Source organism: Saxophila tyrrhenica (genome assembly GCF_035928015.1).
Source record: "Saxophila tyrrhenica strain CCFEE 5935 chromosome Unknown scaffold_2, whole genome shotgun sequence".
Lineage (NCBI taxonomy): Eukaryota > Fungi > Ascomycota > Dothideomycetes > Mycosphaerellales > Extremaceae > Saxophila > Saxophila tyrrhenica.
In genome coordinates, this window is record NW_027041734.1 from 1,112,051 (window position 1) to 1,133,887 (window position 21,837).

At 55.5% G+C, this 21,837-nt stretch overlaps 10 protein-coding genes across 10 annotated transcripts; 6 read left to right on the top strand and 4 right to left on the bottom strand.

Moving 5' to 3' along the window:
- Positions 1 to 156: 156 nt before the first annotated feature.
- Positions 157 to 2,607, top strand: PMT4 (Dolichyl-phosphate-mannose--protein mannosyltransferase 4; the record flags this gene model as incomplete). Its single annotated transcript, XM_064798796.1, has 3 exons — positions 157 to 420; positions 488 to 2,123; positions 2,174 to 2,607. 3 exons carry the CDS (start codon positions 157 to 159, stop codon positions 2,605 to 2,607), a joined length of 2,334 nt encoding a protein of 777 aa, XP_064663123.1.
- A 160-nt stretch (positions 2,608 to 2,767) lies between these two features.
- LTR77_001535 (uncharacterized protein) lies at positions 2,768 to 5,036 on the top strand (the record flags this gene model as incomplete). The annotated part of the gene is made up of 4 exons (XM_064798797.1): positions 2,768 to 2,806; positions 2,870 to 3,070; positions 3,351 to 4,453; positions 4,517 to 5,036. 4 exons carry the CDS (start codon positions 2,768 to 2,770, stop codon positions 5,034 to 5,036), a joined length of 1,863 nt encoding a protein of 620 aa, XP_064663124.1.
- Positions 5,037 to 5,144: 108 nt separating this feature from the next.
- On the bottom strand, positions 5,145 to 6,422 carry LTR77_001536 (uncharacterized protein; the record flags this gene model as incomplete). Its single annotated transcript, XM_064798798.1, has 2 exons — positions 5,145 to 6,302; positions 6,414 to 6,422. The coding sequence occupies 2 exons, from the start codon at positions 6,420 to 6,422 to the stop codon at positions 5,145 to 5,147; spliced, it is 1,167 nt and encodes a 388-aa protein (XP_064663125.1).
- A 260-nt stretch (positions 6,423 to 6,682) lies between these two features.
- Positions 6,683 to 8,288, top strand: LTR77_001537 (uncharacterized protein; the record flags this gene model as incomplete). The annotated part of the gene is made up of 2 exons (XM_064798799.1): positions 6,683 to 7,390; positions 7,635 to 8,288. 2 exons carry the CDS (start codon positions 6,683 to 6,685, stop codon positions 8,286 to 8,288), a joined length of 1,362 nt encoding a protein of 453 aa, XP_064663126.1.
- Positions 8,289 to 9,933: 1,645 nt separating this feature from the next.
- LTR77_001538 (uncharacterized protein) lies at positions 9,934 to 11,244 on the top strand (the record flags this gene model as incomplete). Its single annotated transcript, XM_064798800.1, has 1 exon — positions 9,934 to 11,244. One exon carries the CDS (start codon positions 9,934 to 9,936, stop codon positions 11,242 to 11,244), a length of 1,311 nt encoding a protein of 436 aa, XP_064663127.1.
- Positions 11,245 to 11,495: 251 nt separating this feature from the next.
- Positions 11,496 to 13,323, bottom strand: NOP12 (Nucleolar protein 12; the record flags this gene model as incomplete). Its single annotated transcript, XM_064798801.1, has 2 exons — positions 11,496 to 13,049; positions 13,099 to 13,323. 2 exons carry the CDS (start codon positions 13,321 to 13,323, stop codon positions 11,496 to 11,498), a joined length of 1,779 nt encoding a protein of 592 aa, XP_064663128.1.
- Positions 13,324 to 13,844: 521 nt separating this feature from the next.
- On the top strand, positions 13,845 to 16,219 carry LTR77_001540 (uncharacterized protein; the record flags this gene model as incomplete). Its single annotated transcript, XM_064798802.1, has 2 exons — positions 13,845 to 14,361; positions 14,433 to 16,219. 2 exons carry the CDS (start codon positions 13,845 to 13,847, stop codon positions 16,217 to 16,219), a joined length of 2,304 nt encoding a protein of 767 aa, XP_064663129.1.
- Positions 16,220 to 16,833: 614 nt separating this feature from the next.
- On the top strand, positions 16,834 to 17,513 carry RPB7 (DNA-directed RNA polymerase II subunit; the record flags this gene model as incomplete). Its single annotated transcript, XM_064798803.1, has 4 exons — positions 16,834 to 17,094; positions 17,152 to 17,220; positions 17,276 to 17,445; positions 17,498 to 17,513. The coding sequence occupies 4 exons, from the start codon at positions 16,834 to 16,836 to the stop codon at positions 17,511 to 17,513; spliced, it is 516 nt and encodes a 171-aa protein (XP_064663130.1).
- A 544-nt stretch (positions 17,514 to 18,057) lies between these two features.
- Positions 18,058 to 18,755, bottom strand: LTR77_001542 (uncharacterized protein; the record flags this gene model as incomplete). Its single annotated transcript, XM_064798804.1, has 3 exons — positions 18,058 to 18,181; positions 18,239 to 18,516; positions 18,573 to 18,755. The coding sequence occupies 3 exons, from the start codon at positions 18,753 to 18,755 to the stop codon at positions 18,058 to 18,060; spliced, it is 585 nt and encodes a 194-aa protein (XP_064663131.1).
- Positions 18,756 to 19,603: 848 nt separating this feature from the next.
- Positions 19,604 to 20,915, bottom strand: LTR77_001543 (uncharacterized protein; the record flags this gene model as incomplete). Its single annotated transcript, XM_064798805.1, has 2 exons — positions 19,604 to 20,429; positions 20,479 to 20,915. 2 exons carry the CDS (start codon positions 20,913 to 20,915, stop codon positions 19,604 to 19,606), a joined length of 1,263 nt encoding a protein of 420 aa, XP_064663132.1.
- Positions 20,916 to 21,837: the final 922 nt, after the last annotated feature.

Here is a 21,837-nt window from a genome sequence, read left to right on the forward strand (position 1 = left end):
AGCTCAGCTTGCCAAGTGGCATCCTTCTGGACGTCCTCAAAAAAGTTACCCATTGAACGACACCTGTACCCTTCTCCTTGCCGAATCCTCTACACAATAACAGCGGTCCCCGGCCGCCTTTTACTTCTCATTGTGGTTCTTTTGATCTCGCGTACTATGGCGAGTCCCCAAGGAAGCCTCCGCCAACGCGGCGGCGCGAAGGAGAGGAAGCGCGCAACCACACCTCAGCCCGACGGTCTCGCGAATGGCTCGGCGACGGAGAGCATTGAGAGCATAAAGCAGGGCGCGAAGCAGGTTGTCAAGAATGAATGGGAGTACAAGCTCGCGCTGGGAGTGATCACAGTCCTGGCATTCATGACAAGGTTCTGGGGCATCAGCCATCCGGACCAAGTGGTCTTCGACGAAGTACACTTTGGCAAGGTATGACAGCGGAGCTCGCAGACCCGGACAGTATGGTACGATCGGGCAAGGACTAATACAGGGCTAGTTTGCTTCCTACTACCTCCAACGAACGTACTTCTTCGACGTCCATCCCCCCTTTGGCAAGCTCCTATTCGCGTTCGCCGGATGGTTGGTTGGATACAATGGTGATTTCTTGTTCGAGAACATTGGCGACTCTTACATCACGAACAAAGTCCCTTACGTGGCATACCGATCAATGCCAGCCCTCATGGGCTCTTTGACCGTATCGACTGTATTCTGGATCATGTGGGAGTCGGGATACAGCCTTCCAGCCTGCATTGTCGCAGCTTCGTTGGTCCTCTTCGACAACGCCCACATTGGGCAGACAAGATTGATTCTGCTGGACGCGACGCTGGTTCTGTTCATGGCAACGAGCGTCCTGGCCTACATTCGATTCTACAAGCTACGACACGACCCATTCAGCAGGAAGTGGTGGAAGTGGCTGCTGTTGACCGGTATCAGCATGAGCTGCGTCATTAGCACCAAGTACGTCGGAGCCTTCACGTTCTTCTCCATCGGCGTGCCGGTCATGATCGATCTTTGGGAACTGCTGGACGTCAATCGCAGGCGTGGCGCGCTCAGTCTGCCAGAATTCGGAAAGCATCTTGCCGCGCGTGTCATCGGGTTGATCATTGTTCCATTCTTGATGTACTTGTTCTGGTTCCAGGTACACTTCGCCATCTTGAACAGATCCGGACCTGGTGACGATTTTATGACTCCCGAGTTCCAAGAGACTCTTTCAGACAACTTGATGACACAGCAGGCCATCGGTATTGACTACTTCGATAACATCGCCATGCGACACAAGGAGACAAAAGTGTACCTGCACTCGCACCCTGACCGCTACCCATTGCGGTACGATGACGGACGTGTCTCCTCTCAGGGCCAGCAAGTGACAGGCTACCCGCACAACGACACGAACAACTTGTGGCAGATCATTCCTTCGGTAGCAATGGAGGGCCATGGCCACCCAGTGAAGAACGGCGACGTCGTTCGCTTCCGACATCTCGTCACGGATACGTGGCTCCTGTCGCACGATGTTGCTTCGCCATACTACCCCACCAACCAGGAGTTCACGACTGTGCCGGGAGAAGAAGCTCAGGGTGAGCGCTTCAACGATACCTGCTTCGAGCTTAGGATCGAGAACGGCAAGCACGACCAGCAGTTCAAGACGATGGCGTCACACTTCAAGCTCATCCATTTCCCAACAAGAGTGGCCATGTGGACGCACAATACCCCATTACCAGACTGGGCCTACAAGCAGGCTGAGATCAACGGCAACAAGAACCTCCAGCAAAGCTCCAACGTCTGGTACGTTGAGGAAGTGCCTGGCATTCCTGAGGACTCGCCTCGCCTCGCTAAGGAGGAGAAGAAGGTCAAGAGCATGCCATTCTTGAAGAAGTACCTGGAGCTGCAGCGTGCCATGTTCTACCACAACAATGCTTTGACATCCTCGCACCCGTACGCTTCGTTCCCGCTGCAGTGGCCGTTCTTGCTGCGCGGAGTCAGCTTCTGGACTGAGAACGAGACGAGGCAGCAGATCTACTTCCTCGGCAATCCGGTTGGCTGGTGGTTCGCCTCTTCTATCCTAGCGGTATTCGCTGGTATCCTGGGCGCAGATCAGCTCTCACTCCGGCGTGGGGTTGATGCTCTGGATCAGCGTAAGTGGCAGCACCCAAAAGCCAATCGATGTCTTGCTAACAGTCCATAGGATCCCGCTCCCGCCTCTACGACAGCACCGGCTTCTTCTTCCTCCTCTGGGCCGCCCACTACATCCCCTTCTTCATCATGGGCCGCCAACTCTTCCTCCATCACTACCTCCCCGCCCACCTCGCCTCCTGTCTCGTAGCAGGCGCCGTTGTCGAGTTCATCTTTAACATAGAGCCCGCCGACATCAGCGCCATGTCCATCACCGACGGCAAGACGGGATCCAAGCAGCAACGAGCGGCACGGAGCAAGCCGGTTCGAGAACGAATCGCTGGGCAGAGTCTGCTGCCGACTTGGGCTGCGGCTGGTGTGATTGTTACGGTGATGGCTTGGGGTTTCTGGTTCTTCAGCCCGCTTACGTATGGGAAACCGGGACTGTCAGTGGATCAGGTGTTGGCGAGGAAGTGGTTGAACTATGATTTGCATTTTGCGAAATAGAGGTGGACGGTAGTTGATGGATTGGGCTAGTGAGCATGGTCAAAAGCTGGCGTCGGGCAATTGTGGAGGGGTAGGAGGAAGCATTTGGTGGTGTTGTTAAGCGGCTTGCAGGATCAGGCGGTATTTGTACGGTATACCTTAGGAGGCCTGTAGGATAGGAATGGCATGTTGTGCTGTCACCTCAGCTGCTGCGCCAGCAGTAAGACCAGTGGCGCGCAGAGCTCGGTGTTTCGGTATGCAGCCGGCCTAATCTGGTAGACAGCTTGTCACTGCAGGTGATAGCCCAACGTCTCCGGCTCACGAGGTGTCACTCAATGATTTCGGCATCTTCGACGCCCAAATACCACCAGCGGAAGACTCACCGATCAAAGTCAACCTCCAGGTCACGGACGCCAATGTCGCCTTGCGGTCAGAATATCACGGCCATCGCGACATCCTGAACATCCCCTACCTCGTGTTTGCCGTATGTGCACACTGAACTGAAGGCTTGATTAAGCAGAACTGGCCTTGCACGACACCAAATGCCGGAGAGAAAGACTCCAAGGTTCAATCGTTCTTACGGCCACAGACTCGCCTGAGTAGCCTTCGTTCTGCTGCGGCTTTCGGGAGGAGGCTGTGTCTAATGCAACGTGCGAACGAGGCTACGGCATCGGCAAGGCTGTCTCTTCTCGAGGAGCTCGAAGCTGAAGGTCTGCATCTTTGGATCCATTGCTTATGTCCGTCTCTTCCATCCGCAATTGCAGTTCCTCTTGTCCGACAAGCAGCAAAGCGTCCACACGCCTCTTCAAAAATGGCAGACGAGGCTCCTACGCCTTGAATTCAGTACCACCGAAGGCCCGTTGGTGGGCACTCTCGCAAAAGTCGATCTTACCTTTCTCGAAGGAGCAGCGCTGCATGATGAGGAGAGGCTTGTCACCTACGAAGCGCTGTCCTACACCTGGGGCGAGCCGGTATTCTCGCACACGTTGTGCATTAACGGATTAGAATTGCGGATCACCGAGACATTGGCTAACTTCCTACTCGAGTATCGACTGCGACATGCGGAAGAAGACGTCGAGAGGTGGCTGTGGGTGGACCAGATCTGCATTTTACAGAGCGATCCGCTCGAGAAGGCAGTCCAGGTGGCCAACATGCTGACTATCTACGACAAGGCGGAAGGGGTGATCGCTTGGCTGGGTCCTATGGATGATATGGTGGAAGCAGCCTTCGATGACTGTGGACAGCAGAACGAGATAGCCTGGCAAATGGACGCAAAACTCGTCTTCCAGAGTTACGTCACCCTCTGCGAGCGTCCTTGGTTCACCAGAGTGTGGGTTCAGCAGGAAGTGTGGGCTGCCCGGAAGCTGGAGCTCTGGTGTGGTCGTCGATCGGTCGATTGGAAATCGTTCAAGCAGCAAATACAGGATTTGATCTCACCCTCTGAACACTCGGAAACTGGCAAAAGACAGCAGGGTCGATACCGCCAGTACTACGACCTTACGGGCAGGCTCGTTTTCATCAATGACATGGAATCACACTACGAACAGCCCAAAAATCCCAACGACCAAAGACGCAAGGAGATTCTGTTGCGGCTGCTCGAGGGACGCAGACTCGAAAGCACAGATCCGCGTGACAGAATCTACGCCCTCCTCGGGATGAGCAAGATTGGCTACACCAACCCTCCGCGTCCAAGTAGCGGGTTTGCAGTGGATTATACAATCTCCACGGTAGAAGTATTCACGAGATTTGCTCGCTACATCGCCCAAGGACCTTTCAACCCAGATGCTGCAAGCCACTATCTGACGCTGGTCATGGCCTCTCTCGAATGTGATGGCGCGAGTGACCCAGAGTTGAAGGACCTTCCTTCGTAGGTCTGCGACTGGCGCAAGCTGGACAATGCCAAAGGAATATGGTCAACTCCGCGATTTAGGAAACGAGAATTTGAGTACCCTCGTGATCCGCCCTTGTTTCGGGCGGACGATCCGCGAGCCATCTACCTTGGCGGAATTGCGAGCGGTGTCGTAGAAGGAGGAGAACTCGCCAAAGGTCGACTCCTGGCGGCCCTCGACGAGCTTCCGGGTGACTCCACAGAAATGGCCCGTTCCCTCCTCCGCAAGACGATCGGCAAGGCAAGAGATGGCGACGTGCTTGCTGCCTGCGTCGACTGCAGCCTGCTCTTGCTGCGTGTCGACACGGCGAACCAGGGCGAGGTCAGCCATACATTGGTCGGAGCCCTGCCAGGATCGATGAGGCTTGTGTCGAGTATGTTGTCCCCCAAAAGTATTTTTGAGCTAGGAATCGGTCCAGAAGCGGAGTTTGAATTCGGTAGCGATGAATTTCTTGAGTCACTTGACGGAGATGTAGACACCCATCGGCTTACTAAGCATCTTTCCAACAGAATTGGCGAAGCCGACCGCTCTGGTGAGCTGGTCGTCTTCCGTATCACGTAGAACAGCTTTTGCGGACTGCGCGGCATACACTTACCTACTTGATCAAATCACAACAGCACAGATGCAGCAAAAGATAGCTTCCGGAGACAGTGAACATCGAGAGCGGTCTCACTGATTGCTCTTCTTCCTAGTCTCCATAACATGCATGTTATCCGCGCTCGTCGGTGTCACAGCAGTGGTAGGCGTCGTAACAGCCATGCTGTCATTCCTCCCCCATCTCTGCTGTCCCTGCCCGTCAAGAGAATCGAGCCACGGACTGTATGGCGCAGCCACTGTCTGCTCTCGGCCTCTGTCTGTTCCGTACGCGGTATTGCCAGGCCACCTTCGCTGCTGCTCGTGCATACTCTCGAGTGGCGAGCCGGTGATGTGGTATTTTTCCCAGTTAACGTATGGCATACGTACAACATTCTGAGGTCCGGGTATGCGGTCGAATGGCGCAATGCTTGACTTTCTGGCCTGCGCTGGGTCGGAAGATGTTAGCCGTGATGGTTGTGAGTCTGGTATTTCAGCATCCTTCATCTCCACGTCTTCACCATCTGCGACGGCTCCCAGCACGACCTCCTCGTCGTCATCATCGCTGCCCTCATGATCCAGGATAGCTCGTAGATCGCCAATCTTCGGCCTCTGCTCCTGCAACCGACCGGCTGCAAGCTCACTCTTGAACAGCTCTGGCTCATCTAAAGCCTTCTGTTTGATCTTCTCGAGTCGTCTGATATCATCCTGCGCCTTCTTCTTCTGGAACTGCAGCGAGGATATCGCCGCTCTCAGCGCTATCGCGTCCGTAGCATCTTCGCCAGAGAAAGGTTGGGGCGCAGGTTCTGGGATGAACTCTGCGGTTGGTGGTGGAGATGGAGGCCGCGCTACCGAGGTCGGTATTGGAGCTGGCTGACCATAGTCGTTGCTCCCGCTAATGGTCTGCGGTTCGTATATGGCGGGCAGAGCCGGTTGCGCTCGCGGTGTGATGGGGGAGTATTCAGGCGCTACTGGCGACGTGGGTGCTGCCTCTTCGGCAGTCGCGTTAGTGTTGCTGTCGTTGTTGAGTGGCGAACCGTCTGCTTGATGTGATAGTTTCGCAGCTGAGGCCGATGGTATGCCGCTTTGCTCGTATGGGGGTTTGATGATTAACGACGGCATGTGGTGAGGTTGCTGGCGATGTCTGTGCGTGGCGTGTGGCTTGGCCGGATATGTTCCTCCTTCGGCGGCCAGAGTTTCCCTCCTTCGTACGCCTATCGTGCCTGTGTAACGAGTGAGGTCGAAAGAAGGTGTCTGTCAAAGTCTTGTTGTGGGGCCTTCTTGCCCGAAGTTCGCCTGTTTGTGCCGCAGAAGCTGCATATACAAGCTCGGTGGCAAAGAACCCAAGGTTCGGTGGTAGCCTACTGTATGCATGATTCACCACATCGTCGACGCATTCACGAGTCTTGCCGCCGCTTACAATAAGCCGACGACGGGAAAATTAGACACTTTACTATAGCTGGATTTGAGGAAAGCAGGTGACTTCACAAGCACTTGGTTGAGCCATTAAAATACCGGCGTCTGAAAGTATGCCAACTAGTTTCTATTTTGACCAAGATATGGCCTTCTACCAAGACGGTGTATTGCTTCGAGCTTACAAGCAGGTGTAGTCCACGGCGGTGAGACCTACGACCATGCCGGTCCCACCATTGCCGGACCTTGCAGGCTGCCGGAAAATCGGATTCATCGTCCCATCAAGTAACACCGCTGTCGAGCCGATCACACAAGCGATCTTCCAATCGTATGGCGAGAACATCGTCCCACTCTTCACCAGGGTCAAAGTGACAACAGTCGGCGTCGATGCGGCCTCGACCTCCCAATTCAACGCCAAGGCTATGGTGGACGCTGCAAGCCTCCTTGCCGACGCCGAAGTAGATGCAGTCCTCTGGCACGGCACGAGCGGGCAATGGACCGGCGGAGATCTTGGAGACGAACAGAAGCTCACGGATGCTATGCAAAACGCGATAGCTCGCTCCTGCAGCACGAACACCCTGGCAACCGTCGAGGCACTGAAGTTCCTCGACATCATGCGAATTTCGATTGCTGTGCCTTACGCAGAAGCACACGCCGCAAAAGTTGCCGATTTCTTCCAAGGCTGTGGATACGAAGTGCTCAGCACACAGCGGCTGGACCCCACGCCTGCTAGCAACTGCCGGATTGCGGAGAGTGGTGCAGACGATATCAAGGATGTCATCCGTCGCTGCGCGGTGACCGGAACACAAGCCATCGTTGCATCGTGCACAAATTGGCCGGCTACCGCGCTTGTCGAGGAGCTGGAACGCGAGCTGGATGTTGTGATCATCGACAGCATTAGCGTAACGGCTTGGTTCGCAATGCATATGGTAGGATGCACGAAAGGCATTGACGGTTGGGGGCGCTTGCTTCGGCAAGGTGGCGCGGTGGAAAGTAGCTGAGGCTCATAGATTATCGAGTTGACTTCGGTTTCGGATAGACAGGCAGCGGTATTGAGTCTGTTCGCCGTCGCTTCGCATCCAGTTCCTCGTCCAAGCTGATTGAAGTCTTCGTGCGCATGCCACTTAGCTCAAACATCAGTATCGCCCGGCAAACGATAGTGCTCCCAAGTAGCTGGAAGACAACGACTACTGCATCGAGCGTCGTGATAAACAAGATGCTCGAGAACACCAGCGTTCCAAAGATGATGTGGACAACAGTGCCAGAAGCGACGATCCACGAAAACGCCAGATACCAGAATCCCTCGTCGTTGAGATCCAGCAACATGTGATCTTGATTGTGGCTGAGCCGGAATTCTTGCTTCAAAGTTCGCCAGATACCGACTCGGCGGTACTGGCCGTTTTTGGAATGCTCATAAAAGCGGACCCTGAGCGCGACTGCAGTAGCGCCACCGATGTGAATTGCAGCAGCGAAGAAAGCCCAGAGCGCTGGCATGTAGATCGTGTCTTGGGCGAAGCTGCAGATGGTCCGGACGCACAGCTGCCAGCTGACTATCCCCAGATTCGCGACAGCAGCCATGGCAAGCGCATACTCAGCGACCAGCACCATAACGCCAATCCAACCTCTGAGCTCCGGAGCCTTGAGGCCTCGCCTGCGCGTCGTCATAAGAACGTATGGGTCGCCGTAGTTGAAGGTCCTGGTTGGGTTGACCGCTGGTGCGCCGGCACCAAGAAGGAAAGCCAGAACAGGTCGTCTCAGGCTCAGCAGTCCTGTTTCCGCCGTCGTCGATCCGGCCAGACTCAGGCTTGTAGGCAGAATACCGAGTAACACAGCTGCAGAAGCCATATTGCTCTTGTCGACTTCGCGCAGAGTGTGAAGTAGACATCCCGTCAGGGGAGCAGCCAAGCAGCCTTTGCAAACGAGTTCGTTATTGGACGTCGGGCTGTCGTTGAGGTAGTTCTGGTACTCTGTGCTGCATTCGTCGCGGAGGTACTGTTGCATGTAAGGCCGGAGCTGGGGATAGAAGTGCTTGAAGTGGACGCCTGACGCGCTGCATAGTCCGGAACATAGACATAGCAGCAGTATTACCCGGAAGAGGCTCGTCATGGCCATTGTGACTCGGGCGATGGTTGGCCTTTCGTCCTTGGGGGGAGCAGGCGCTCAGGTCACTACGCTACGTGGCCGCGCCGTCCATCTGATTCAGAGGTTCCACAGCTCTCGGATCCGTGAGCCTGCCGTTATTCACAGTGATTCATTTGACACTCACATGGAATGTGAGAGATACCTGTATTCGTACGACAACACCCTCTTGAGGCTGAGTCGACTTGGCGTAGGATCACCGAGAGCAGAGTTTCAGTCACTGGCATTGGCCCCGTCGCTTCTTCAACCTCACAGCACGAGAGTCCGACCACGACATTGTGCTGCGCAGGTTTTACAAGGCAAGACAAATATATAAATGAGCCATACCTAGGTAGATGGGCAAGATTGCGTTGGAAGGAGATGTCGTCTCTGAGTCTGCCAAGACTCCCGACCTCGCCTCTTCACTTCACTCCGTCTCGACATTCTTCTCTATCTTCATCACTCGGATTCAACTCCTACGACCAACGCATATAGCATCACTGATTGCTGGAATCTGCTTGCGACCCATGATATCCGTTTGAATGGCCGCGAGGACCGGGCCCACTAAGACTACCTCTGCTGCGTGGACAGTTGGCCACACTTTCCCGACCAATGTCTTTGCCCTGCGCACCGACAACAGCATTCCACCAGAACCGAGACGCTCGCTCGCATGCTATGTGGCTACGACCTATCGGTAGGGATCATAGCTGCCGGTATCTGATACCGATGCAGCCTTTCCGCAGGCTTCTTTGTGCTCAAGGCAAGCATAGATCATGCATCTGGACCTGATTGTGAGTAGAAAGGCCAACGATGAACAAAGCGAAGCAAACTCCCGATAGGCTTAGGAGCTATCTCCTTGAGCGCTGATGCTGCTTGTTGTGGCGGGCGGACCAGTAAGTATGGAACAGGAGCAAACTACTCTTCCTCCCCAGCATTGTCTCATTGTGCTGGGTGCCATATTAACGCCAGGCCTCCTCCCATACAAGATAAGTTTGTATACAACTACTCTTCTCCCAAGCTGCACTCATTTCCCCCCGATTGTGCAATGGTAAAACCCCGAAGTTGCTACTCCTCTCTGTAGTTAAGAGCCGAAGCAAGAATCCCTTTCACTTCCTCCTTCCCTTTTTGGAAAATTCTGATACGCTAGCACCAAGCCAGCATGGCGTTGACGGCAGCTTTGCCCCTGGGCCCGGCTCCTCAACTTCACGCAGATTCCCGCGCACAGTTTCTGTTTACACCAAATATCACACAGCATTGGCCCTTCGACTGTTTTGATACCTTGACCTACCCAGACTGCTGCCTTATACAGCTGTTACCACAAAACACAGTAAAGTCACCACCGCGCGCTTTCGACATGGCGCCAGACACGAAGAAGACCCCCGCGCCGTCTGCTCATGCGCATTACACATCTTCACCAAGCTCAGCCAAAGGGACGAGGTCGTCTACTCGGCTGCAGGCTGCGCCAGGGAAAGATGATTCCAGAGTATTCCGAGGCCTCCAGTCGTCGAACTCTGTCGGCTGGAAGGGCTTCGCCAAGTCGAGTGAAGAGGCCGAAGCTCTTCTCGAGCAGAGGCGCAAGTCAAACCTCTTCAGCCTCGCTGATCCGGAGAAGATTGGGTCTACCGGAGCGATCGCACAGCATGCCAGCAGCGACAGCCAAAGCGCTGGTACCACGACAACCCCTGCGCAGGAGAGTGGCGCATCCCGAGATCTTGACACCAACATGACCGGCACACAGGAGCCTGGAGAACCTGAACGCAACGAGGACGAAGACGTCAGCGACGGAGAGGACAGTGACGGCAATAGTCGGCGCCCCAAACGGTCAAGGTCGTCGGTATGGCCAACACCTCAGCAGTGGGCCAACTGCTTCAAGATCCGCATGATCCACTACTCTTACGTCAACTGGCCTGAGTATGGCAGTACCGACCTTCCCACCTCCTGGCTCGGCGGCATCGTCAACCCGGACTCTCCTCTCAACAAGGAAGTCTACGATCACGGCGGCCAAGTCCATCGTGTCGCCTTCACCACCACCGAGCAGAACGTCATGCGTGAGGAAGACGTGATGGTCTGCGACGAAAACGCCGAAGACATTCACGAGGAGCCAAGTCTGACGCGCGGTATGCCGTGGGTGCACTCGACGGACACGACCAGGACTGCAGCGGGGATCACGTTCTTCACACCGAAGCCTCGCGAGTACGACGATGAGATCACGGAAGGGTATCTCAGGCCCATGCGCATGAAGACGGTGGATGGTGAGAGGAGTGTGCTTGCTCGTGTCTGTGGAGCTGAGGGTTGCGATGTCTGCGAGAAGCGGTCGTTGGGTGCGATGAGGAGGTTAATGGAGGCTTTGGACATTGATATGGGTGAGGACAAGGACCTCGGGGCTGATGTCGGTGGCAAGAGGCAGAAGAAGGGTGGAAGGAGGGTGACTTTCGCGCTTCCGGATGCCTCTGCGAGCGAAGAGCCTGAGGTTGGAACGGACGCCCAGGACGATGTCGATGAGGGTGATGAGGGTGATGAGGGCGATGAGGGCGATGAGGGCGACGAGGGCGACGAGGACGGACAGGATCCGGCTACGCCTGCTCCGGCCACCAAGAAGCCCAAGAAGACAGGGAAGGTCGCCGGATCTCGCCACTCGAAGAAAAGCCCCAAGAAGAAGTGGTGAGGTGCTGTCGGGGCTGTCTTTTTGGTTGGTGGACGTCTATGGGTTGGCTTGATGGTATGTCGTTGTGTTTCAATGCCACTTAAAGGGAATACCAAGGCGTTGGATACTGCATGGTTGTGGAAGACAGCGCTTGGGCCGAGACATGAGGTGATGAATTACGAGGCATGAAATGACAGGTTGAAACAAGTCCGAGCAGCCTGAGCAAAGTCTTCCACTTGAATGGTATTGACATCTATCTACACGAACTGTACTCACTTACCCTTCCCCTTCGACTTGAAAGCCTTGCTCCTCCCCGTGACCCCGGGCTTCTTTTTCCTTCCTCCAAGCTTAAGTCCCGCCTTACCACCACCACTCGTTGCCCTATGTCCCTCAAACACAAAGCTCTCCGGCTTCCTGATGCCCTCACCCAACTTCGCCTCACCGCGATTCCCTAACGCAGTCTCATTCGCACCCGTCCTCTGCTTCCCGCCACCCCTCTGACTCCCCCTCCTCACGTTCGCAGCCGCTGCCCGCCCAAACAACTTTCCCGTCCTCCCGATCTTGGACGCCTCCTCGCCTGTGATCTTCCGCTGATACCCCGTCCCTGTTGAAGGCCGCGAAGAAGGCCGATCAGACCCTGGTTTCGCATTCCGCTTCTGCGCCTTCGCTCGGGTTACCCGAAGCTTCCGGGGCAGCATGGGCGGGAACTTCTGCTCGTTCAAGCGCAGAGCTGCTTCCACCCCATTCTCGTCTTCGAACTGAACGTACGCGAAGCCCTTGCCAACGCGAGTGGTGCTGTCACGAACGACGCGCACGCTCTCGACAGTCCCACACTTGCCGAAAGTGCGCCATAGACCTTCTTCGACGTCTGCGGGCTGCTTGGATGGCTTGCGGTTCTCGTGGCCTGCTTCGGCATTTGCGGCTTGAATGTTGGTTTCATCGTCCACGAAGCCCAGATTGCCAATGAAGACGCAGCGGCGGTGGTCGGTCTTAGACGGGTGGGCGACTGAGTCAACGCGAAGATGGCGGCCGAGAACGATAGATCCATTGAGCTTTCTGACGGCTGCGCGGGTCAGTGATTCGGAGGAGTATATCGCATAGGCATTGGTGGATTTGGCGGTGGCGGCCATGAGCTGTTTGGTGGCATATGCTGCTTTCTTGGGGATGGCGGAAGCGTATGGAGTGCTGCGGAAGCGGATAGATTCGATTGCGTGTTTTGGCTCGCCATCTTTAGGAGCAGGAACGGTCTCGAAGAAGGAAGATAGGTGGATTTTCAGAGCTTTTCGAGACGAATTGGAGGAGATGGCGGCGGTAGAGACGTTTCCAAGGAAGACGGTGCGGTTGGCCTTGGATATTTCGTCTGAAGGTCCTTCTTGGGTTTCGTGTTTCGGCGGTGGTGACATTGCGGCGTCTTCATCGTCGTCCTCGTCCACAATGTCATCGTTAGACCCGATCGCATCTTCTTCAGAACCTTCCTTGTCCGAATCAACCCCATTCCCTAGAGTAGATTGTTCCGTATCGCCGTTGGCTTTCCGTCGTTTCGTCGCACGCTCAGCCTTCTTAACTTCTGCATCCTTTGCCTCTTCACGTGCTAGTCGGCGCATGTATGCGCCTTCAACATCGTCTTCATCATGCTTGCGCTTCCTCCGGCGTTTGGTCGCTGCATCGTCCAGGCTTGGTACTTCGTCCTCGCCATCGACGGCCTCGCCCACATCAGAGAGCGCATCCTGCTCCAGTGCATTTGCGTCTGCACCATCCTCGTCTGCCTCCTCATCGTCAGACTGTTGGACTTGGGCCTGGACAGTATTTCGTTGCGGTGGTGTCGGCTGTCGAAGTCAGCATCGCTCCCGCTCCATTAAAAGACGCATAACATACCTTTGCTGCGAACAGCGACGACAGTGAAGGATCCGCGACTTTATCATCTGCCAGCAATGAGAAGCCAGTCTTCTTAGATGCCTTCTCTATGGCCTTCGACTTCTTGTCCTTCTTATCCTTCTTCTCCCTCCTGTCCTTCTTCTCGCCCTTTTCCTTCTTCGTCTCCTTCTTGGGCTTCTTCTCGACGCCGTCTTTCAACACCTTTTCCTCCTTTGACCTCGACATTTCGTGGTTGGTATATGTTCAACTCAATGTCGCGCCGCAAATCGTAGATTTTCTTCCAGCTCGGACCCTTCTGCGTTTAAGCTCGATCCTTGCTAATCGATAAGCTCGCTCTTGCCGCATTGGGGCCGGAAGAATGAAAGACCGAGCACAAGCAGGAGGAAAGCGCGATGGGCACTACGTAGCCGACAGCGATGGGGTGGTGTGGTGTGTCAAGCCATTCTCCTCCCTCACCTCCACCACCACTTCCACTCTACCCTCACTCCCTTCGCATGTGACAGATGGCTCACAGCTAGCCGCTCCCACGTGCACAGCATCACATGAGCCAGCGACTTCGACACGATCTACGTTCTGGGAAAGTTCAGCTGCCAGGTCTGCTTTGTCGCGCGCAGGACACAGCAAGACAGGAACACCACAACACGGCCACGACCAAGGCACTATACCACTACAGTCCCCACCGCCTGTCAGTATAGCGATCACCTGCACAATCTTGCAAACAGTAGCTGGGTCCTCCACCGTCAACAATGGCCATGCCGGCCGCTTCGCGCACCGCCTCCCAAACCACTCCCGCTCGACCCTCTATTTCGCCGCTCAGCACCGCTTCCAAGAAGCTCAACTCCTCTCCTATTGCCACACGAGATGCAACGATGCAAGACGTCGAGGCGCAGTTGAACTCGGAAATGGGCATGGAGGCTGCCGACAACGATGCCGATCTCGGGGACGGGCAGGACGATCGGTCGAGTAGTCTGAGCGACCCAGAGGACGACAATGACGATATGGACGGCCTAAATGGTGTGGCGGACAACATAACAGAGGAGGAGCAGTCGGGCGCGAGAAGAGACCTTGAAGTCGACTCCGAGGCCGAGACAGAGAGGCTGGATCAGACACCGCAAAAGCTGCGCAAGCATGCAGACGCACTGGGAAGGACACCCAGTAAGCTCAGTCAGGCCGCGACGGCCGAGGATGATCTCTCAGACCCTCCGTCGCCATTGCCAGCTGGTCCGGGCGCGGCGTCGAGCACGAGCACTGTCGCGACAGCAGGTATGTGTGGACGGCATGCGCACTGCGTTTATTGCGTGTCATTGCGCAAGTTGGCTGACATGAACTCACAGGCCAAAAGCGGAAGCGATCAGAAGACGACGGCGACAGCCCATTGACGAGCGCAGAATCCGACATTGGAGAGTCACCGCGGAAGAGGAGTCATGAGATTACGGCAGATACACCAGCCCACAACTTCGACGATGCTGCGGCACGTTTAGAACGAGCCGAGGAGAGAGAAGGCACGCCGGCGGCAGATGGTGCTGTCGCAAAGGGCGGCAAAGGGCGCAAAGGCAGGCCAAAGGGCAAGAAGCACGAACAGGCCAACGCGCAGCCCACGGCCGATGCTGCCGAGCCCGAAGAAGAGCAAGCTATAGAGGATAATCAGCCAAAGACCGAAGAAGACCTTGCCGCAAAAAAGGAAGCCACCACGCTCTACGACGACGTCGCAAAGCAGTTTCGTGCTTTCCGCGAGCGCCTTACCAACGAACGCCTCGCAGTCCTGACCTCCGAGCTCCACCTGCTCTCCCAGCCCGAATGCGAATACCCCGAGTACCTGCGCCAGGTAGCGTGCGTGGATGCGCGACTAAATAAGCAGATCAGCGAAGCGCATGCATACTACAACTACCGCATGCGCAGTCTGCGCGACCGCGTGCTCGGCGACAGAGCTCAGTTGCACAGCCAGCACTTCCAAACTGTGAGGGAGCTGAGGGACGATGTTCTGGACCAGCTGGGAGAGGACTGGTATGCGATACAGAAAGAGCGAAGAAGTGGAGACGAAGCGGCGGATGAGCGATACATCTACAAGTTTCCGAAGAAGAGGAGTGATCATGTCAAGCAACAAGCCAAGTACAACCAAGAAGTTTCGATACTGAGTGGTATGGCGAAGTATGTCGGGTTCCCTGCGGCGCCAGATTTGGCGGGGGCGGATGTGAGGGCGTGGGAGGAAGATGCGCGTGCAATGAAGGTGACCATTCGAACTCGCAATCACTCTGCTGGTGACAGTTTGCTAACTTCTCTACAGCTATCAAAACGCGGCGCTCAACCTACCCACGCTCCGCAACAACACCAACAACATCCGCCACAACAACCAACTTACCTCGCCGGCCCCACCGTCCCCGCATTCGCCCCAGATGAACGTCTTGCTCACGAGCAATTCTACGAGCAGAATGCGTGGGCGCGACCGCAAGCGCCTATACACCAGTCGCATGCACACCCTCTTGGGAGTGGTGTTGGCACTCCCGGCATATCCCACACTCCAGACTGGGCCGCGGACCCCAATCCAACCGCCAGAAACTTAATGCACAATCTATACCAACGAAATCAAGTAAGCAGCCCGCTGGCTACACCCGCGAGACACTCAGGAGGTGGCGATGGTGCCGACGCGCTCCCTTCGAGCGTCATGGCGCAGCCGCCTACAGCTACATCTGCCATTGCGGATCGGATGAACCTTCTCTCCCAGCTCAGTCGAGCAAATGGCGGCGACCGGGAACCGCCTTCTTCGTCGCCTCTTACCGCAATTCCTAGGCCCAAGTACGATGGCGATTTGACGGGTTTCAGGAACATCTCCGGCATTTCGGCGATATCAGGCGCAAGCACCATCGATGCGCCGCCTGAAGCCGACAACAATCACCATTACCGACACGATGAAGCGCCAAAGCATCCTCTTCCGCATCTCATAGCGCAGCCATCAGCTCCGCAGCAGGTCTTCGACACCAGCCAGCTGCACCGGCATCCTGCGGAGAGTGGGAGGGAGGTGTATTCGAGCGCAGGGTTCAGGCCAAAAGAGGGTGCATTTGGGACGCCAACGCCTGCGCCTTTGATGCCTTCTGGTGGTCGAGAGGGCAATGGCGCGTCATGATGGATGGGTTTCATGAGGGCACGCCACTTGTGGCAGCGACTGGGCTTTTGGACAGGACGATGTGATGATCATGGCGTGAGATGTGGTTATGCGCGTATACCCCTTCACCTTCCATCTTCTAGAGGATGGACAGGCTTGCAGTAGAATATTCAGCTTCAGAGATGATACTTCACTCACATTTCCATCTGCTTCACATTGTTGAATCTCCTTCTCACGACAGAACAGCACGTGACGTCGCGTGTCTGCAAAGCGGCTCATCCCGCACGTTCGCGGCTCCGCCGACTTCAAGATTTTGTGCTGCGTGAATGACAGCCTTTCTTCCTCTCTTGTCGACCTTTCGAGATACTGAAGGGCTTCCATATCTCTTCACCCGCGCGCATACCCTCACCAGACCACCCGCGACCTCGACACACCATTTGTGACCGTTTGCGACTGCGCGAGCAAGCAGGACGGCGCATACTTGAGGAGAGGACATCTACACTTCACCTCCTTCACCGAACACGCAGCGCGCCAGCTCATCAACCCGCGACCGCGCGCCTCCTCTCAACTCCCCATCGCGCGTCACCACCGCATCATCACCCGACCCTCTCTTCTCCCCCAAACCTACGGACAAGATGTTCTTCGTCAAAACCCTCGAACACCGCATCGACCTGCACCCCTCCTTCTTCTCCGCCTCGGCCCCGGACTTCATCAAAGAGAAGCTCTACCAAGACGTCGAGGGCACGAATACCGGGACTTTCATGATCATCGCGGTTCTACAAATCGACGATATCTCCGAGCCGAAGATTGCGCCGGGGACGGGGTTCGCGCAGTATAATGTGGGGTATCGGGCGATGGTGTGGAGGCCGTTTAGGGGGGAGGTTGTTGATGGGAAGGTAGGTTTTGAGATGGTGAGGGGATTGGGGCGGGGGATTTGCTGACGGGTTTGGCAGGTGACGAATGTGGTTAACAACGGGTTCTTTGCGGATGTGGGGGGGTTGGCTGTGTTTGTGAGCAAGACGGTGGGTTTGAGAACTCCCAGGAGGCGGAGGGGAGAATGGGCTGACTGTGTTCTAGATGCTCCCACCTTCGATGAAGCACAACGCCGAAGGCTCGACGCCCAGCTGGAGCGAAGCGGATGGGATGATCATCGAGCGCGACTCGCAGGTGCGGTTACGGATCAAGGGTATTCGAGGAGAGCTGGGGCAGATGTATGCGATTGGCAGTATCCGCGAGGACTATCTTGGGTGTGTATGACTATGGGTGTTGATGTTGTGCTGTTGCTTACGATACGGACAGGGCGTTACTGCAGTGAGCGGTGAACGAGAGCTGCCATGCGGCTGCTTCTGGGGACGTGGGAGGCATTTTGAAGGAACGAGGACGATGCGATGCGCTGCATGGTGGAAGGTTGGCCATGGAACGACGAATGACTTTAGCGTGGCGTTTGGGTTGGTTATTGAGCATCAGAATGGTTCGTGAGCGCTTGAGCGCGAGATACCCCGTGGAAAATGAACTGTGTGATATCACTTTGTTTGCATCACCCTTCTCACTTCCCGTGAACATAGCAGTGTTCACGAGCTACCGTACATTTACTGACAAATTAACCACCTCTGCGGCTGTTTGACGCCCGGTCCGAATGAGCTTGCCCTCTCTCACGTAGTCGGGCCCGTTCAGGCAAGACATCGTCCAATCTACTACTAAGGGGCATCTCACCGCCAACACTTGTCACGTTTACCGCAGCTCCGCAACAAATCGTCCGCTTCTGAAGTCGTACTACGACATTACATACTACAGATTAAACATTAACGACCCGGCTATCATTCATCATCCCATTCCTCCGTCAGCCGGCGGTGAAATGCTCATACGTCGTCACTCGTCTCACGCGCCTTATCACCTCTCCTCTCGAGCGCCTGGCGCTTTTCTTCCGCAAGACGGACGTGTGTCGCCTTGCACGCCATGACAAACAAGGCCAGATGACAGCACCTAAACGACAACGATCAACCATTGCCGATTGTCAAACATGTGCTGGTTCAGACTTACCCAGCCAGCAGAAGCAAAGCACCACTGCTGTACACGTATCCACCGAGTTGCTTTCCCTGCTCGCAGCCCTTTTTGTAGCCATAGCCTCCTGGGTACCCCTCGTCGCAAAGGTAGTTCGTGTCGATTACATATGCGATCCATGCCATCAAGTTGGCGGCAAAGCCTACGTCGACGCCGAGCCCGATGAAGTCCAATGTGATGTCAACCCCGGGATGCCAATTGATGCCGAAGAATGCAAGGCCGAGGGCGACGACGCTCCATGTTATTGACCATCCTGCCTATACGGTGGTCAGTAAGTCGGCGGTGGAACGGAAGCGCTGGCTGATGGGCTTACTGCTATAAACGTTATGGCAACGCAGACTTGAGTTATGCCGTCCGCGTAGAACACCCAGTTGGCGCCTGCTCCTGTGAGTGGATATGCGAGACCCAGAAGTATTGCTGCGACGGCGCTGAGAATAACGATCGACATTCGGAGCCACGTTGACGGCTTCTTGAAGACATTGCGCGAGAATGGCATGATGATGCGACGAATCAAATGTTGACAGCGAAGGTCGTCGAGAACGTTTGCGAGTTTGGCGGAAGAATGCTGTGATGGTTGCTGCTGCACATGATGTTTGTGGACGAAAGTGAGGTGTTTTTGATATGTGGAAGATTGTTGTCATACCAAGGCGATCGGAATTCAGTGGCTGTGTAGGTAGTCGTTTAAAACACTTTCTTCGGTCACTAACGCTCCGCATCAGTAGACGCAGCAAAAGCTTAATTCACCGTGGACCATTGAATACGGGAATGCGGGCTTCACTGCTTCATCCCGCGGGCTTGGACGACGAAGAAGCTGAGCACAGAAACCCGCAAGGTGACACAAACATGCATCTGGCTACCAAATTGACGGCAAACTCGGGTATATATCCAGTGCTCGCATTGACATCGCAGCCGCTTCCTGTACCGCTGGCAAGGTGGACCGAGGAATCAAGCATTGCTCTGCCATGACTCCACCCTAGATTTGCCTTCCACATTGCCTCAGTAACGACCTCAGGCACACAGACATGTCCCGGCCTTTCTGCGTTCTCCGACTCGAGGTGGTAGCGAAAGCATAGCCCCTCCCATAGCTACCCACAGTGACGTGGTCCGGTCCAATGACGAAGGTGCTGCGGAAGCAGTTGCAACAGTTGCAGCATGCGTGAGATGCGAAGGCAGTCCGATCCTCACAGCTGCGGAGGGAGGGAGGGCGAGCGCACCCCTGACCTTCTCTTCGATGCTTCAAGGACGTGCTGGACACTTCGAGTTTCGCGTGATGATGAACAGGCATCGATCGGTGGATCGCCGACATCTGACTCTCAAGTCGGAACTGGATGTAGGGGTCATGCCCTACAACTTTCCTGCTCGTCTGGGACGGCCACCTATCATCTTTTTCCAAGTCTCATCAATCCCCTGTTTTTGAACCAGACTCTTCGACTGCCACGCATCCCACACTTCCATTTCGTCCCGGAACCTGACCATCTCAGTACCGACCCAGTCGGCGACAGTCGAAGCAGTCTTTTCGACCGCCTCCATAGGTATCAAATGGCCCACACCCTCAAAAGTGACTCCCTTGACCCTGCCCTCCGCCACGCCACCAGATCCACCAACGCCGGTCCCCGTACGGTCGACCTTCGCTTGATCGGATTTCTCGCTGCTGACGCCAGAGGTAGACCCAAAGACGTAAAGGACGCTCGGACGTACTTCTGGCAGGCGAGCATAGATCTGCGGCGCCTCGTTGCGGTAGAATGGGTACTGATTCGGTCTTGATGGATCCAGGTCGGCGTGCGTTGATCGATCGACCGGCTTGCCGTTGACACCAAAGCCCTGGAAGTTGGGTCTCAAATATGTGAATACCTCTTGTCCTGGCGTACTTGTGAGCGTGACTTGAGGTGACTTTGCTTCTGGCTGGAGCAGGGTCGGGCCATTCCGGAGTCCATATTGAGTCCACTTCTCCAGTACTCTAGGATCCCAGGGCTTGTAGAAGGCGGAACGTGCGAAGGATGCTGCTGCATCGTCTCGGGATGGCCACAGGTCGCGTCGGAAAGTAGAGAGCTGAGCTAGATTCGGTGGCGCATTGGGCGAAGGGTCGATTTCTGCTGATCGCTCCTGTATGACTGGGTCGAGGAGTATGAGGGACGAAAAGAGACGTGGGTGCATCAGCGATAAGTGGGTGCTGGACAATGTCAGTCTTAATAGAGAGCCACGAGCGTATCAGTTCTTACAGTTGGTTGCCTCCCATCGAATGACCAATGCCGATAATCGGTCGTGGCATCTCCGTCCGCTTGAGGTTGACCATGAACAGCAGATCGCGGACATGGTCGTGCCAGCTGGGCTCGTTGCCCAAGAGATGCTCGTTCAAGACACCACTCTGGCCCTGGTGAGCAACGTCGGTGATCCAAATGCTTCGTATCCGCCACCTGTAGCGCTCGCATTGGGCGAGGAGATCCTCCCAGAGAGGTTCGTACAGCTCCTTTGCCAATGCATTGGCGTGAGCAGCCAATATCGTAACATCTCCACGTTGCGGATGCGGGTTGGAGAGCGGGATGTATTGCTTTGCTTGAAGGTAAAGGACATCTTCCTGGGTGTTGGCGGTTGCCTGGGTATACTCGCGGATATGCTGCGTCGGGATCTGGTGCTCGACAACTTTGAAGCCTTTCATGGTGAGGTGATAAGACACACCAGACTGGTCTCCGATGTGAAGCTGCCGACACTGCAAATGGTCTACTGGATCTAAGCCGCGCGATTCGTCTTCTTGCACGCACGGAAAGCCTGCCGATGAGAGCGACGTGGCCTTTTTCGGGTGCCGTCGTCTATAGAAGACTGTCGGATATGCCTGGTCACTTGCTTGCTGATGTTGTTTTCCAAATCATCAACAAGACGACTTCCAGCAATTCATTAGCGAAAGCCGTAGAACTCAGCCGGTCAGAGCCGAGGCTATTCTGGCGTGAAGTCGGACGGAGGACCTTCCATCCTGTCGTCGAGGTCTAGATGATCGACCTCGTACGGCGTCGTTGGACACACGTCAATACAACGGCATACCTTTCGTCTCGAATCTCGCAAGATGGGCGAGAACAAGCGGAGGGATTGACCTCGGAGTCGACAGCAGAAATTGGGAGAGCCTTCGAAGCTTGAAGTCGAACGCGAACGCAACGCATTGGCCCGTCCTTAATTTAGAGAACAACAACTCCTCCAGAGTCCAGCCGTTGCCAACCCTGCAACCGTCGCCCTTCGCAGTTCACTCCGAGTATGTAAGCAAGACCCCTCTCCTTTCTCCCCTCCACTCCACGGCGTCGTACTCTCGCTCCAGGCAACGGTTTTCATGAATCTGGGGCCGGCAACTCCTCACGCGCCGGTGGCTTGATGAAATACCGCTTAGCCGATGGAGCGACTGGGCATAGCCTCCTTAGCTCATCTCATTTCCGCCCGCGAGTTACATTGGAGGGAATCTGGCAGCCTCAGCCTACCCGTACGCTTTGACGGCCGACCTCCCTTGGACCCGTGTGTAGCCCTCCTTAAGCCTCGATCCTTCAATGTCCGTCATTTGATCGCTTTCAACTAACGCTGAACGGAGGCTTCTAGCA